At 40.3% G+C, this 16370-nt stretch overlaps 2 protein-coding genes across 2 annotated transcripts in view; both read left to right on the plus strand.

Annotated features, from left to right (window-relative positions):
• Positions 1 to 1367: 1367 nt before the first annotated feature.
• vwa7 (von Willebrand factor A domain containing 7) overlaps positions 1368 to 16370 on the plus strand; it is a 32447-nt gene continuing 17444 nt past the window's right edge. The window contains exon 1 of the mRNA XM_034114776.1: positions 1368 to 1627. The gene's annotated coding sequence lies outside the window, so the exon portion shown is untranslated. The remainder of the gene's footprint in view (positions 1628 to 16370) is intronic.
• On the plus strand, positions 1616 to 14117 carry LOC117470179 (von Willebrand factor A domain-containing protein 7-like). Its single transcript, XM_034114832.1, is given in 13 exon segments — positions 1616 to 1774; positions 2874 to 3156; positions 3552 to 3785; positions 4363 to 4459; positions 5335 to 5469; positions 5607 to 5802; positions 5928 to 6097; positions 10530 to 10642; positions 10759 to 10875; positions 11301 to 11516; positions 13319 to 13451; positions 13607 to 13759; positions 13848 to 14117. Coding segments are annotated over 12 exon segments (1989 nt in total). The 5' UTR covers positions 1616 to 1774; positions 2874 to 2907; the 3' UTR covers positions 14024 to 14117.

A 16370-nucleotide genomic window follows, 5' to 3' on the forward strand; every position in this document is an offset into this window, starting at 1 on the left:
ATCAACAGCTGTGGATGAAGGACTGATATTTTTCTTGCAATGTAAAAATACTCTAAGCAGTGTTGTAAATTAACTTTTACTCAAGTACTGTATAGACAGTTACTTTCACTTCATAGGTAATTTGTGTCCTTTTACTGAAATACATTTTTTAGTATCTTTAGTTACTTTGCAGATTTGGATGAATAATGTGAAATATAATAAACTCTTAACACTTTAGTAACACCTGGAGTAAATTCACAAACTACCCTGCAGTATACAAAGTCATTATCTGCACCTTTACCAGCTGTGATGAACACGTTAACGCAACAATAATTATAATCAAATCATATAATATATTTTTCTGAAATGGGCCAATGTACTTTATGAATACTTTTACTTTTTGTAGTTTAAGTATATTTTGATGCCAATACTTTTGCACTTTTACTTGCATGTGTAGTCTGAGAGGCATTTCCTTGCATCGCACCTGCAAAGAAAATGCGTGTGAATCATGAAAAGTGAAAATGAAGGTATACTTAAGGACATTTTGGGAATTAATAGAAAAGTTAATCAAGAAGATAAATCAGATGAAATGGTAGACTTGAGATTTCTGTCAGAAATGCCACCTCTGGCTGGGAGAAATACGGTTATGTGTACGTGCTTATTGTGATGAAACAGGGTCATGAGGATGTAGTGTCTACAGTAAAACCAGCATGAGAAAGTAGAACACAGAACAACATGTTACCACAAGTGTAACAGGAAACAAGCACCTGCAGCTGACTTCCAGTGAATCTGGAGGTGTAGCAGAATAGTTCCCACACAGGAATGTCCCTCAATGACTACACTAATGGTGTTACATGCTTTGCACACTGTCTAAAAATCAACTCTTGGGTGCGGTCAAGCTTCTAACTGACTTTCTGAATTGCTCATAAGATAAAATCAAACCAACTGAAAGACCATGGTTTGCAGACGTGTTGCAAACATATTGTGGTCAGAGCAGTAAATCTTTCTTGTTGGCCTGTTTGTATCATAAACAGAATATTTGTGTAATGTTTATTTATTAGCCCGGAAAGACAATAATCTCTTATTTTGTTTCTTTTTTGCAACATTCAACCCCACTAACTGAAGTTCAACACTGTCCCTATACCGTTGGCTAGCAACTGATGCCCCTCTTTGCATTGCCATAAGAAATGTGGGTAACCAGGGAGCGAGGAAGGGGTTGTAGTGTTTGCAGTTGTTTTTTTTTGTTTTGTGAGGAAAAGAGAGAGTGATAGATGGAGGGCAGGGGGGTTGGGGAAGGCCTTAGTTGAACACCCTGGCTGGTAATATATGCAGCCCTATTGTGGTGATTCAATGCACCGTGCAATAATGGGGAGTAAGGAGGGGCACAAGGCGGTAGGGGAGCTATGACGAGATGTCTTCTGCCTCATGGTGTGCCCCAATATTCTGAAAACACACTGAAGACCAGTTCACATAAACCAAGCTCTTGTCCCAGTTAAAAAGAGCTTCTCCCATTCGTACCTTGTTTTTTTTTTGGTGTTACTGAGGATCTGGCAAAAGACAAGAGCCCAAGGAAAGACACATTTGAAGACTGGCTTATTTTGCTGCACTGACAAGAATGCGGTGATACTTCAGTTTCCTCTGCTGACAGGTCGCAACCTGTCTACGCTGTTTACAAAGTCTACGCTGTCATATTCACGTACATGTGTGGTGTACCTCTGTAGATTCAGGACTGTGACGTCTCAGCTAATGCACCATTATCTCAAAAAGAGAAAAAGGTTTACCATCATGAAGTGAGGTGAGAACATTTTCATTTTCAACATAAGCTAAAGTTTGTCATTGCCTGCTAAAATGCAAACCTAAAGTTAAATCAAAATGTATTAGGTGTTGAACTTATTGAACTTTGACAAAGGAAAGTTGATGTGAAGTCAAGCTTTTGTTAACTTAATACCTAACTTGCTTTAGTTTGTTGATGTGCAAATGTATCAGAAGAGGAGAAGTAACTTAAAGTGAATCACAGTACAGTGATACACATACAAGTAATACATTTGTATATAATTTTAATAATCCATGTACTGGTGTCAGATATGTATTACTCCTGCAGAATGAGTGAAAGGAGCATTATTTGTGCTCTCAATGTAAACAGACAACGCCAATCAATTGAAGCTGCTCTGCTGAATGCAGGTTGGCAGAGTAGAGGGAGCAGTTGTTTACAGGCCTCCTGCTTTGTTTCGTTCTACCCCTTGTTAAAGCACAGACTATGAGAACAAAACCAAAGTATTGTATCTGAATAAAGATGACAAAGAACAATAGTAGCCTCTGTAAAGACAAGGCTGAGAAAAATGTAAGGGGTGGGGTTTTTTGGTGGGGGGAGGGTGGGTTAAGGAGTTTGGAGATGACAGAAAAGGACACCAACTGACCAAATTAGAACAAATCACTACTAAACAATAGGCTTTGGGTCAATGCATATTCCCCCGTTTAGCAAGCGGAAAACACTTTTTCCATGACTAAATCCTGACTCATTAAAGAACTAATTCCTTAATGATGGTTTAGTTCAACTAAAAGTGTTTCAATGTTTGATCACACAACATTTGTTACATGCTTTTTTAACAGCCACAGCTTAAAATATCAATTGTTATCCAGTTGGTGGAGACTAAAATTGAGGTAAGAGGAGAGTTATCATGTGACTTTATCAGGCGTGCAATGACACAACTCCAAATGATGTTGCTCCGCATCTGCTGTATGGGAAAATGTCTGCTGTTTGCCGGCATATAAAATGTGTCATATTTATACGATTTGTAGGATATTGGCTAATTCTAATCCAATTTATAAGCTTGTCTATCTGCCATGAATGCTGGAAATTGGACACAAAACTGTATTGCATATTTTTCATTCAGGTAGGATGTGAAGCACTCACCCCATCTCCAGGACATGATGTCACAGGACAGAAGAAGAATTTGGGAAGGGAGTGGAAAGCAGATGCAGTTGTTTATTCTCGCCTACCTTCTCCTCCTGGCCTTACCATGCATGGGCTTCCTCCCCAACTTTTGGTCCAGAGTGTTAACATTGTCATGGGACTCGCACACACACCAGTACATCACTGAGCAGGCTATTCTCAATGTCACCCTGGAGACCCTGAGGAGCACCAAAACATCTCAGGGGAACAATGAAGAGGAACAGGTGAGCTGATCTCAGGGTTTTTATTTTACATTCAGTATAAAACTGTATTAAATAACTACTTTTTCTATTACGCAAAGGGGTTGATAAAGGGATGTTGAATGAATGCTTGATTATTGTTTTCTTCTGTGTTCATATGACATTACATTCAATTTAGCAGAAGCTTTTATCCAAAGTGACTCACATACACTACAATTTCTTAGACATGCCTACAGGAGCAGTTTGGGGTCAAGTGTCTTGCCTAAGGACACTTTGACATATGAACTGAAAGGGCTGGCGATGAACCATCAAACCTCTGATTATTAGACACTAAAGTTGAACCTGTGAACCGCAGCTGACATTGAACACATGACTGCATCTTATTCTAAATGATAAATATCAGCCTGTATTTATTTTAGACCAGACTGGGCCGTGGCTTCTGGAGAGCTGTGGGAGAGGTGGTGAAGTCCAATGCGGCCATGGACTTCCTGAGCAGCACCAGGTCCGACCCGGTGTACCACTTTGATTCGGAGCAAGTGGACAGCGCCATGGGGATGTTACGGCAGTTCTGGGCTCAGACTCTGCTCTCAGTACGGGCCAAAGAGTACCAAAGTGCTCGTCACAGCTTGGGACAGCTGTTTCACTCGTTGCAGGTACACAGCTGCACTGTAAAGAAACATCAGGAGGATTTGAGGAAGAGAGGAGAGGAAGTTGATAGCATGCTTCCACATTTGAACCTCTTGGCTTATTGTTGGACAGAACTCTAATTCACACCACATGTTATATCAACCTTAATGGACAAATTAGCAAGTACCTGCAAAAATTCAAAATTGTGCAAAACATCAGCTCAAATTAAGCCAGATGTGCTTTAAAGATTAAGAGTCAACTTCTTTAAAATATTATTTTTGTGTAAAAAAACATTTATTTGTATGTATCCGTAGCTACAGACACTACAATTACCGCCATAAATAAAAATAAATGTGGAGTGGTGATGTCGTGATGATGGTTATTATATAGTGGAGAATTATAACTCTTCATCAAATAATAAAAAGGTAAAAACTAGGGTTGTAAACTCAAACACCTCAATGACGTTCTTCCAAACTGCTTGCATGGCCACTCATTTGTATTTTGCAATGGCTAAATATTCCCTCCCATAACGACCAAAGCAAAGTGTGCTGAAAATAAAAAACCTCAAGTAGTGCTTTGTGTTTCAATCTTCTGCTTTACCAGGATTTCTACAGTCACAGCAACTGGGTTGAGATGGGCCAGCGCTCCATTTACCTCCACCTGCTGCAGCCAGAGGAGCCTGCCGTGCCTGTGGCTGAAGGTAATACTTCATATCTGCCTTGACATGTGCTTTTTACTCTGGAGTTATTCACACATTGTTCATTGCAATATATCTTGATTATCAAAATCAACAAAGGTGATGGCCTTCACTACAGCATTGTTGTATTTATCCTCTGGATTCCTATTAGTCAGTCAGCCTTTGTCACTATTCATTTTCTGGCAGCACACACTCAAGTGCAGACACACAGCTCAGTCAGGTTGACTTAGAGCTAAGATAACTAGACGAAAGGTCAGTGGTTTGTCAATGGAAAGTAAGTTAGAACAGGCAGCAATCTGACTGGTTCTACAACCAAACCAAAATGTAGACATGCTTGCCCCTTTAAACAATATAAAATATGATTGTACTATTTCTACACTGTTCAATGTTAAAGACCATGAAAAGGTTTGCTGGAACGTGCCTAATGGACAGAGATGGGAAAACACTGAAAGCAACTATTTGAAAAGTGAAGCATGACAAACAGATTATCATTACTTTGTCTGCAAAAATGCTCATATTCTCGTGTTCCAGCTCCTCAAATGTGACAATTTGTATCTAGAAAACAAATCGCCAGATTGATAGAAAATAAAAATGATCTTTAGTTGCAGCCTAAATGTTGAGTTATATCCCACATTGATGGTCATCATGACTATATACAGTTGTATGGACACATAACATGTGATATAATTACAATTTATGTCATGGTATTCAAATAAATTCAGTGATGAATACGTTAAAAATCAATTTCATCCAATGTAATTATTTAAATGTAGGAAGTTACTTTACTTTTAATAATTGTTCAGACTAGTGAGAGCTGGCTGATGCAAACTGTGCCCAAACAATGAACATGACTAACCCTTCTTCCTCTCTGTCTACAGAAGACACTCCTACCTGCATGGAGTGCTTCAGCGCCACCTGTCGAGACAACCTCCAGCCAGGACTGACAAACACATAGCGAGAAACCCAGCTGCTCACCACTGGCTACTTCAGCACTTTCCCTCCAAAACCATACGGTACATCAGAGAAAAACTTTATTAGTGCAGTCCAAAAAAGCAAAATGTAAAATAAAAAGTATAACAACAACAACCACATGCTTTCTTTTACTTTCCTTCTTAACCTCGCTCGATAAAGCTTTGACTATTTCTTTCAGGCAAATGCAGTCATGGAGGTATTCTGGACAGTAGCCGCTATATGGGGGCCAAAGGGGGCATCAACAAGGACAGCACCTCCCCTGTCTTCTCCCCTCACCATTATCTCCATATGGAGGCTGCCAATTTGGCTATGGAGGCCACCCTGAGTGTACTGAGAGACCTCGGAGACGCTGTGGGCCCTGAAACGTTCCTCAGGTAGGCTTTGAAAACTGTTTATGGGTAGTTCTTGTATTTCCCATAGTGAAAACACAATAGGGTCCCCTTATGTGGTTAGTAGAGTATTCAACTTTGGATTGTCGTCTTATAAACTTCCTTTCCAGGCTCTTTAGTGTGAAGCAGATCCCTGCGTTGGTGTTTGTCATGGACACCACAGGCAGCATGTTTGAGGAGATCACTGCCGCTCGCTTCAGGGCTCACTCCATCATCGAGAGCCGAGCCAGCAACCCTGGGCTGCCTGGCACCTATGTACTAGTGCCTTTCCATGACCCAGGTGAGAGAAAACTGCTTATGTTTTAACAATTATGTTTAACAATAATTCAAAAGCTACTGTGATACTTATACCTGAATAAAGAGGAAATTCAAAATAGGTGGATGCTTTTAATGACCTTCTTAGAACCACAAAGGAATGCATGCATCGTACACAAAAATGTAAATCACTGCTTAACACAATCTATTAAGATATAAACACCTTTCCACCAAATGAGTTCACAAGAAAGAAAAGGTATTCTCCACTTCAATATCTACAAGCTTTGTCCACCTCAAAATAAGTCAAATTATACATCACAAAATGTCCAGAAAACCTAAAATGGGAGTTTATGTTCTCTCTTCAAAATGCAAACAGCAATCAGGAAAAGCAATGCGTTGCAAAAAAAAAGAAAAAAAAGAATCAAACCTACAGGATGTGAATAGTAGTGATGGCAGTTTGACACTGAAGCTTCGAACGGAGCTTCAACCCTGGACTTCCTATTCCATAGAAGCAGTGGCCGTTTCTCAATCGCGAGGATGCTGACTTGGTAGCACAGCCGAGCCGAGCATCTTGCTTCAGAAGCAAGTCAAGAATACTTCCTGCCATTCGGAAAACGAAGAGTGGAACAGGCTAGCAAGTGTGCAGGTGTGCGTCATATGAGAGGCCGCGCCTTACATCTTCCGCCACAGATTTGGGGAAATTGGTCCATGCACAAAGCATTGTGGGGATTTTAAGGACGCGAAGTCTACCCATGTGCAGCCTCGAAATTTCCCCCAAACCAAGGATGCGGCCTCGGTGGAATTCCAAGTATGCTGGAGATTGGAACAGTCCTTCGGCAGCACTCGATGACGTAGCATCCTTGAAATATTGGCTTGGAAGTCAATATCCTCGCGATTGAGAAACGGCCAGTGATTCGAAGCTTGCTTCAAATCACGTGACATGTGACGTCCGAACCAGCAACTGCTTCATTTCCTAAATGAATCACTTGACTGGTTCGCGGTCCAATCACGCGATTCAATGCACTGCCTCGTCTCTATAGAGTGGCGAAGTCCCTCCCCTTCCGGTGGACCTCCATGGGACCTTATTTCGGAAAAATTATGTATTGAAGTCAATGGAGAGAGAAAGATTATCTTTCGATCCCGTTTGAATTGTGCCACGAATTACACATATGATGTTTGTCAATTTAAAAGATAATTTTGCAAGTAAAAAAAAAAAAAATGTGTCGTAAAACTGTGAAGTAACACATTTGTTTGTGTGAAACGCTAAATGAACTACATCTCTGGTCTCACAGAACAACACACGTCACCAAGATGGCCGTCACTACTGTCTTGTCAACAAAACGATTGACTCCCCTCACTATCACCACAATGAAACACGTCCTGAAGAAAGTCATGCAAAGCTGCCTGCCTGCCTTCCTTTGATTCTCTCTGAACTGCCTGGTCTTTGTAATGTTTAATGTCAACCATTTGTGCAGATAGCATGAAGTAGAGAAGATCGCTAGCGTTAGCGTTAGCATTTCTCCCCCGGGCTTAAATTGTGTATTATAGAATGATCACACCGGTGTGACAGTACTCTTCAAAGGGTTCACGAAATATGACTACTACTCTTACTGTTTAACATTTTGGGTTACTTAATGTTACTTCATGTTAAGGCTAATACAAATGACAAGGCTGTAATGCTAACTAACGTGCTAGCTACTAGCTAGCTTGATCCAGACACTCCTGGTCCTTTCATCAGACGGGAAGCGAAAGAACGAGCAAGACCCATTGCTGGTATGATAACAACCTGGTACTAAGCACATCGGCATCTTGTTAAAGTTATCTTATCTTAGCCAGCGCCATATAGATAGATTCTATCTATATGGCACTGATCTTAGCTATCTCTTAGTGGAGGAAAACAATTGTGACATCACTTACGCGACTCTGGGATTTGTAGTCTTTCTAGTTGTGTATTTTTCATAGTCTTATATTTCAACAGTTTTACGACAAACTGTGACTTTTTTGACATGGAAATTATATTTTAAGATTGACAAACATCATATGTGTAATTCATGGCACAATTTAAACAGGACCGAAAGATAAGTTTTCTCTCTCCATTGACTTCAATACATAATTTTTCCGAAATAAGGTCCCATGGGGCGGAAGTAGATGGGCGTGACTTCGCCACTCTATTCTGACAGGTTGAAACAGTTTCGAATTTGAGCGCTTCAACACTTTATAACCGCTCTAAACAATGTGCAATGTGTGGGTTGTTGTCGTAGTTTGCGTTGTTGCTGTTGAGTTGTTGTTGGTATTGCATTTGAATTGGATCATTATAGAGCAAGCCAGGAAGAAAGATAGGTCGTTCTGGCTCGGGAAACACTTTGAAATGTGGAGAAGGTGTGAACAAAAAGACAATGAGTAATATAGAAACAGCACAATAGTTTAAAGAATAGATAGCCTAGTGGATAGAGCCAGCGGCACTAATGCGGTGATTCCCTCCGTGCAGCTGGTTCTAAGCCTGGAACGGATTAACTTTTAATCATTGCTTTTCAACTTTAATACTTTAATAACTGATAAAAGGCCCTCTCCGCCCAACATTTTTTCCAGCACTCTCTAGTCTCTTCTCAATAACCCAATACACACAATTATCAATCTTTAATTGCAAATAGAACATGGTATTCAGTCTTAGTGTGTGTGTGCATCGAATATTTTTCAAGGCAAAGATACGTTAAACCCACTGCAGCCTTGCACTTCGCCAGGAGAGGTCGCTGTAACTGAAGCTTCGAGAAATGAACCTATTTCCGACACAATTGTCCAAGTGGTTCGATGCTTCATTCAAAGCTTCATTTTGCCATCACTAGTGAATAGTATTCCGGTCTTGGCTTGATTTCCTCCTCTGTTCAATGGTAATGGTCCTTAAGTCACACTGATTTCCTTGTTCACTTTAAATAGATAATATCAACTATTAAAAAGAGCTGAATAATTTCCCCCCTCTCAATTGGAGGCTGCACGGCTCCTCCATTACTCCTCCATGTGTCTCCACAAACATTTCCTCTCTCTCCTCTAGCCCAAACAGTTCTCTTTAGGGGTGGGCGGATCGATCCCAAAATATCGATACTTCCGATATTACGTTACGTTTAAAAGTATCGATACTAGAGCCAATAGGATCGATACTTTTATACTTTTTTCCCCCTCTCCTCTACTCGTCAATTTCATCAAAAACTATGTGCAGACGAACACAAGTATATACGCTCTTTTCTTCTCTCTCCACTGCTGTCCTCCTCTCCCGAGGCTCGCGCACGTGCAGCGCGCTCCTTGCCTGAACGCCGATTATCAAGCTGACTGACAGCAGCCAGCGACTCGCGAGTGCGACACACGCGCATGATGGCTGAGAGAAAGAGGAGCGTTGTGTGGAGCTATTTCACAACTGTCAATGAAAACTTAGCGAACTTTGATGTGTGCAAGAAGGTAGTTCGCTAATGTGGCCACTTTGTATTGTTATTTTTCATGTTTGCACTTTAAATTTGCAAAAGTAAAACGTTTATTTGTCTATAAAAACGGTCCTGTCTTTAATCATGAAAATGAATTCAGATTTAGTCTAGTTATGATGCTTTCAGCTCAAAAATCATGTCATGCAGCTCTCCCCTACATGAAAGTACATGAAGCTTTTCATTAAAAAAGGTATCGGTATCGGTATCGGCGATACTGGCCCTGAAATACTTGGTATCGGATCGAATCCAGATTTGTGGTATCGCCCACCCCTACTTCTCTTCCCTTGTCCCCCAGGCCACGCCCCCTTACACCTGTGATCCTTAGGGAAGCAGATCACCTGACCAGGGGTAGATTTGTGACTAAATGCATGGCAAACAAGTTAAAGTATGGTTAGAATGGATTTGGTGTAACCTTGGAAGAGTTTTAAGTATATAAACATTTCCCAAATCTCACCTTCGTGGCAGTTAGACAGGATTATGTACTGCTTCTGCATCTCTGGAAAGAGAGACTAAATCTTTACATTTCCTCTAAGGTTATCTTTATATTACCTTTTATTTAAAACCCTTCTTTTGAGTTGCCATCATGTTATGAAATATAAAAGATAAATGCATTTTTCATCATTATTCTCGTCGTCACTGAAATATTTGAATGAGTATGGAGTGATTATTGTGGGGATCTATACTATGGTTAATTAGGATTATTGCATCATTATGAACATTTCAGCAGGCCATATTGCAATTTGGATGCAATTTAAAATTATTTTTGCAGCTCTACTTTGTACTAAGGGAAACGGCTAGTGACTATAGCTATTTATTTACCATATAAACAGCTGTGTCAATCAAGAGTTAGTGAATTCATGTTTGAACTTTAAATGGGATGTAGTAAGGCCCTCCGAACTTTGGTCTTGCTAAATAAGTTCAATACGATGGAAGATCTGCTGTTGTTGCTTGCCATCTGACACGTCTATCTCCTGTACTCTGCAGAGGTTGGACCCGTGTTTGAGACCGATGATCCAAACCAGTTCATCCAGCAGATGGATAACCTGATGGCGCTGGGAGGAGGAGACGAGCCAGAAATGTGTCTCTCTGCCATTCAGGTAAATTAAAATGCTGTTTCTTCTGTAACAGTGTTCAGGTGTTTGAACACATTATACAGTATTACAATTGAAATCATGTGTAGCTGCTAATTTTCCATTATTGTGTGTGTTTTCAGCTGGCCCTCACTCACAGTCCTCCACTGTCAGAGATCTTTGTATTCACTGATGCGTCCCCTAAAGACGCCCACCTGTTTGATGCTGTGAAGGCTCTGGCACTTGAGAAACAGAGCAAGGTACGATTTTATATTTTAAAGCATTCTTCTATAAAAAAAACTTCATTATCTCCGGTGTTGCACAAATGCACTTGGAACTTATGAGAAAATGTTCTGATCTGAAAAGCCTACATCTAAATAAAATGCATTATAATGTTACAGCTCACAACAAATTAAATGCTTCTGATGACATTACCAATTCATTAATTAATAATTAATGACAGGGCCACTCATTCATGAAGAAGTTATCTATGTTTGCAGATACTTACTTACAATAGTTAGTAAGTGTAAAAGGATTATGTAAATTGCATTTTAGGATCTTTTTGTTCCTGTAACAAACTTTATAAGCACACCCTGTTGTACTTATTGAGTACAGAAATGGAGACATTTTATCCTGTTATTTCCAGCTCAAACATTGGTCACATTTGAGGCGGATTTTTCCACAGGTGACGTTTCTTCTTACTGAAGACCTCAAATATACAACAGAGAGCAGAGGCAGGAGGAAGAGGAGGAGGAGGAGGAAGAGGGAACCTTTGTCTCCTGACCGTTTCTCTCTTTACTCCGCCCTGTCCTCCCTGTCAGGAGGTCTGACAATATTCACCACCAACTCTGACATCCGCAGGGTCTCGGCCATAGTGGAGGATAACACAGCCACTGACAAGGTGCAGCAGCCAGACCCTCTGCTGGGGATCAACCTCTACACCAGGGGTTTTCAAAGTGTGGGAAGGTGAGCCTCCCCTCAGAGAACATATGAACAGCCGCGCCCCCCCTCCCAATTATTATTGCTATTATTATTATTATTATTATTATTATTATTATTGTTGTTATTACATTGCATTTCAAAGAGGTCCAGTAAGAGAACATGTCATTAAATGCTCTGTTTTCGCTGTCTACCTTCCGCCATTTGAAATTATTCCGACTGTTTCTCTCCTCTTGTCTCGTCTCTGTGAGTGTTTGAATCTATTGTGCTGACTCACTGACTGCACCGATTTGATTGGCTGAGTAGCGTCACCTCCTTAAAACATTAAACAATCACTTTTTAAAACCTTTTTATCTTTATGTTTTAAACATATTGTATAAAACTCCTCCACTACTTGGACTATTCCTTGCACCCCTCTAGAATAAGCCCGAATGGTCTCAACCATATTGCATCAGTAATAACGTGCACTTGTTGACTTGTTATAACAAGATCGCAAGGACACTGGTAGCGATCGTACAATTGAGTGTTGTTCAGTTTGTGTGTTGTGGAACATGCGTGTCCGTGCATGAAAATATACCACACACCCAATTACAATAGCATGTTCAATTCACTACCCTGGAAGTTAATAAAGTTGTTAAAGTTGGAACAGCCTGTGGACAGCCGTTCTTCCTTGCATGTCAGTCGCCGACACCTTCTTACAGAGGACAGGCACATCTAGCTGCAGCACGACCCGTATATTTTCGCACGCCGTGTTCTCAACACACATTTTTAACATTTTCAACATCCTTATATGCTCCCGGCAACACACTGAACGTCAACTTTATCTCCTTATTACACTCACCCCTACTTTAGTGGGAACAATGAGTCTGCGTCTTTGATGCACACAGGAATAAACGCAGATCATCCTCTGGCTGCAGCCTTGACCGGCACTTCCTTTGATCAGAGTCAATGCGGAAAACCCGCACTCACACAGGTAGGTGGAGGTGAAGGGAGTGAGCACTTTAACAGCCTTTTTGGCGAGGTGGGGGAACTCGGTCTCCACAGACAGGCAAAAGTGTGCAAATGTCACTTTACTCGTCTTTTTCTCGTTATTATTTTTTCTCACGCTGCGCCTCCCCTGAAGCTCTCTGGCGCCCCCCAGGGGAGGCGCGCCTCACACTTTGAAAACCGCTGCTCTACACTGTTTAACCAAATCAAATGATTTTTAAAGGCAAAGAAGGCATAAGTGATTACCCACGTGTATGGATTTTGATCACTTGCAAATCCTCATTACTGATTGCTTATATCTACTGGTCATGAATAGCAATGTTTTGTGTTTTTTATTTCAATAATATTGAAGAAGTAAAGAGGCAAAATAAACTGTCAAACAAACCACAAAGCCACTGAGACAAGCTTAGAGGAAAGTCTGGACAAATATTGATTGTTATGGTCTTAGTAACTGAGCTATATCATGAATGCCTGTTTCATTCAGCTCTGAATATCTTCAACCACATTTAGGAAATAGCATCCAATATAGGCTAAGCATGTGAAAAACAAACAGCTTTAAACATGCATTAAATCTCTTCATTTTTTAGAGGTTGTGGAAACAAGCTGTAAGTTGATATATTAGCACATTATAAAGTTGCCTATTTACATATGCAATAACATTATAATTAATTTAATGTGTCCTTACATGTGAAGAATGAAAGCTCTCTTAATGATTTCAAGCCCTTTCTGGAAAACAAATATTATACTCCTGAGCACATTTTTCTTCCTCCTCCCCAGGTGACCCTCCTCCATGTGGAAAGCGACCAGGATTTGATGTCTTCCCATTCCTTCAGAGTTGACAGCTCAGTAAAAAGCGTCACATTGCACATCACTGGCATCCTGACAGAGTGCATCCTGACCAGTCCGTCAGGTAACTGTGCAGCAAAGATATTAGTTTTATAAGCTGTTGGTGGAAGTGCAATCCAGCTGTGAAATACACTTTAACTTCCTCATAGAAATCTTAAAATACCACTACTTCTTGATAATAAAATAATCCCAGATGTTCATCTTCCTCTCCAATGTTAGACCAAAGTCAGTCTCTGCTGAGCGGGGACGGCCCCCTGGCAGCTTTAGACCACTTTGAGGGTCTGTACCGCATCAGCCTGCTCTCTCCCATACAGCCAGGCCAGTGGAAGCTCCAAGCCAAGAGCGACGGACACCTCACCTTCAATGTGATAGGTAAAGGAAATGTTGGACACATAAGATATGAACTAACTGCACTTGAACTGATAAAAGACACAAATATTTGCCTCTTGATCTGCACCAGGTGAAAGCAGTGTGGATTTCCTGTATTACTTTGCCACCGTAACCAATGAGACACACCCAGGGTTAGAAAGAGTGGAGGGAAGTCCAGTAGCAGGTGAGAGATTGGGATTTGTGTCTTATACATTTAGAAAAAGCCTTGCATCTGTGACCAGTGTGACAAGGGTTTTAGGCAAATAAGCCATTTGAAGGTCCACCAGCGTATCCACACTGGAGAAAAGCCTTACATCTGTGACCAGTGTGACAAGAGATTCAGTAACTCAAGCAATTTGAAGGACCACCAGCGTATCCACATCGGAGAGAAGCCTTACACCTGTGACCAGTGTGAGAAGAGTTTCAGAGAATCAGAACACTTATTGACCAGTGTATCGCACATTGGCGTAAAACCTTCACCAGTGCATTGAGACTTTAGAAACAGTGATGTGGACTTTTTGACACAGCTTGCTGTTAAAAGATGTTGTTTAGATTTTAAGAGTTGTCATGAAGTGTTCTCAATAAAATTCATATGCATGCACTTAAGTTGTCAAATTGTATTTTCTTCAGCAGGAAAAATGCACAAACAAACACAGCTCCCTAAAGAGCAAAAAGGTTTTCAAACAGAAAGACTCGTTATCACTGTGCTACATTGCTAATTTACCAAAATGATAAAGCATAACACTGCTGAGCGTGTGTAGAGAACCTTCAGCCTCATATGATGCTAGTTATAGAAGTGCTTTGAGACATAAATACAATATGTTGCTGACTGATTTATGAATGAATGATACTATTTTAAGACATCTTACAAGGTGTTGCACAGGGGTTTAGCCTTGGTCCATTGATGTTTATATTAGACATGAATTACATCATTATTTTTAAAGCAGCCCTATAAAAAGAATTTTTAGGTTAATATTTGTATGTTGTGCCTCTACTGTGACATGTTTACATGCTTTAATGTTCAAAAAGGTCTTTATTTTTCTCATACTGCCTGTACCGCAGCACCTCTTTTCACCCTCTGTCTGAAACCAGAGCCCTGTCTGCTCTGTATATTGGATTTATTCTGCATGATATTGACTAAGTGGTGCCTCTGCGGCAATTCGATTTTTGAGTTTGTTTTTAATTTATTTGTTTGTAGTTTAGCTGTTACAAATATAAATATATATAATTATTATTAAATCAATCACATTGGCCATTTTTGCAAAATATTCTTTAATTTTTATGAACACCCCCAGTGTAGTTCTGAAAATACAGGTGTAGATTTCTTTCAAAATAAATCCACTGGCTGGTGGTCCTCTCTATGAAGCAAAATGTCACCAAATGCAATGACACACGTTTATAGTGTGGGACTATGACAATTCTAGAAAGTTCAACAGACTAATGCAAAAAGGCTTGTATTTACTGTACAGCAGTAGTCAAGCATATACACTTTGTAGGATTTATTCATTTTAAAATGTTGAGAGTGAACAATTAAACAATCTTTAAAAACAATCAATAGTGTTGGAGAATCACCTCATATCAATGATTTGTCTACTGTAAGAGCCATCATGAGCCAACAATGAGCCAACAATTACAGAGAAAAGATGAAGCGCATTTTTGTGACTGAGTCAAATACAATATGGGAGTGACTCACAGGAAGATGTGTTTACAGTTGGACCCAAAACTGTAGATGTTGAAATAGCTGCCCATTGGTAAACTCTTCAGCAGGAGCAGCAGAGTATCCTGAAGACAGGAAGAGAGAATATATGAAGACTACTGGATAACTAAAATCCTAAAAGCAACAACAGAATATGAAGGCACTTGTTCAATTATTTTTACACATTTAAGAATTTTCATTTAGATAGCTGTGGATGAATAGGATAATGACATTTGCAATAGCAATGGAACACCGTCACTAAAGTGTACTCACCAGGCTTGGCGGAGGTCTGTCCTGCCTCCATCACAGCTGTGGGCTGGTGGGCATCTTTGTAATAAATCAGAAGTTCAACATCTCTGTCAAACTTGTGTCCTGCAGCCAGCTTGACTTGCAGTTCACAAAACAAACAAATAAATATAATATATCAAGAGATACTTGTTTATAGTTGTGATAAAGAAGCACACAGCCGACTTCAGCACTCTACCCACCGTGGCCTGGCTCTGCTCTGTGTTCAGATACTCCAGAGGATCCAGGGGACAGTTGGACTCTACTTTAGAGACAGGACGAGGAGAGGACACTAGGGCAGAGAGAGAAAGACAGACTGTAGGGCACCAGAGAGGCAGGAACAGAGGTCACCTGGACACCTTCACTACCTGTAAGCAACCGGAGACACGTTATGAATATCAGAGGCAGTACAGACTAAAACCTAATTCTTACACAGGTAAAAATTATTAAACACAGTTATTATCAAAGGCATATCAACAGCTGTGGATGAAGGACTGATATTTTTCTTGCAGTGTAAAAATACTCTAAGCAGTGTTGTAAATGAACTTTTACTCAAGTACTGTATAGACAGTTACTTTCACTTCATAGGTAATTTGTGTCCTTTTACTGAAATACATTTTTTAGTATCTTTAG

Source organism: Trematomus bernacchii, unplaced genomic scaffold (genome assembly GCF_902827165.1).
Source record: "Trematomus bernacchii unplaced genomic scaffold, fTreBer1.1, whole genome shotgun sequence".
Lineage (NCBI taxonomy): Eukaryota > Metazoa > Chordata > Actinopteri > Perciformes > Nototheniidae > Trematomus > Trematomus bernacchii.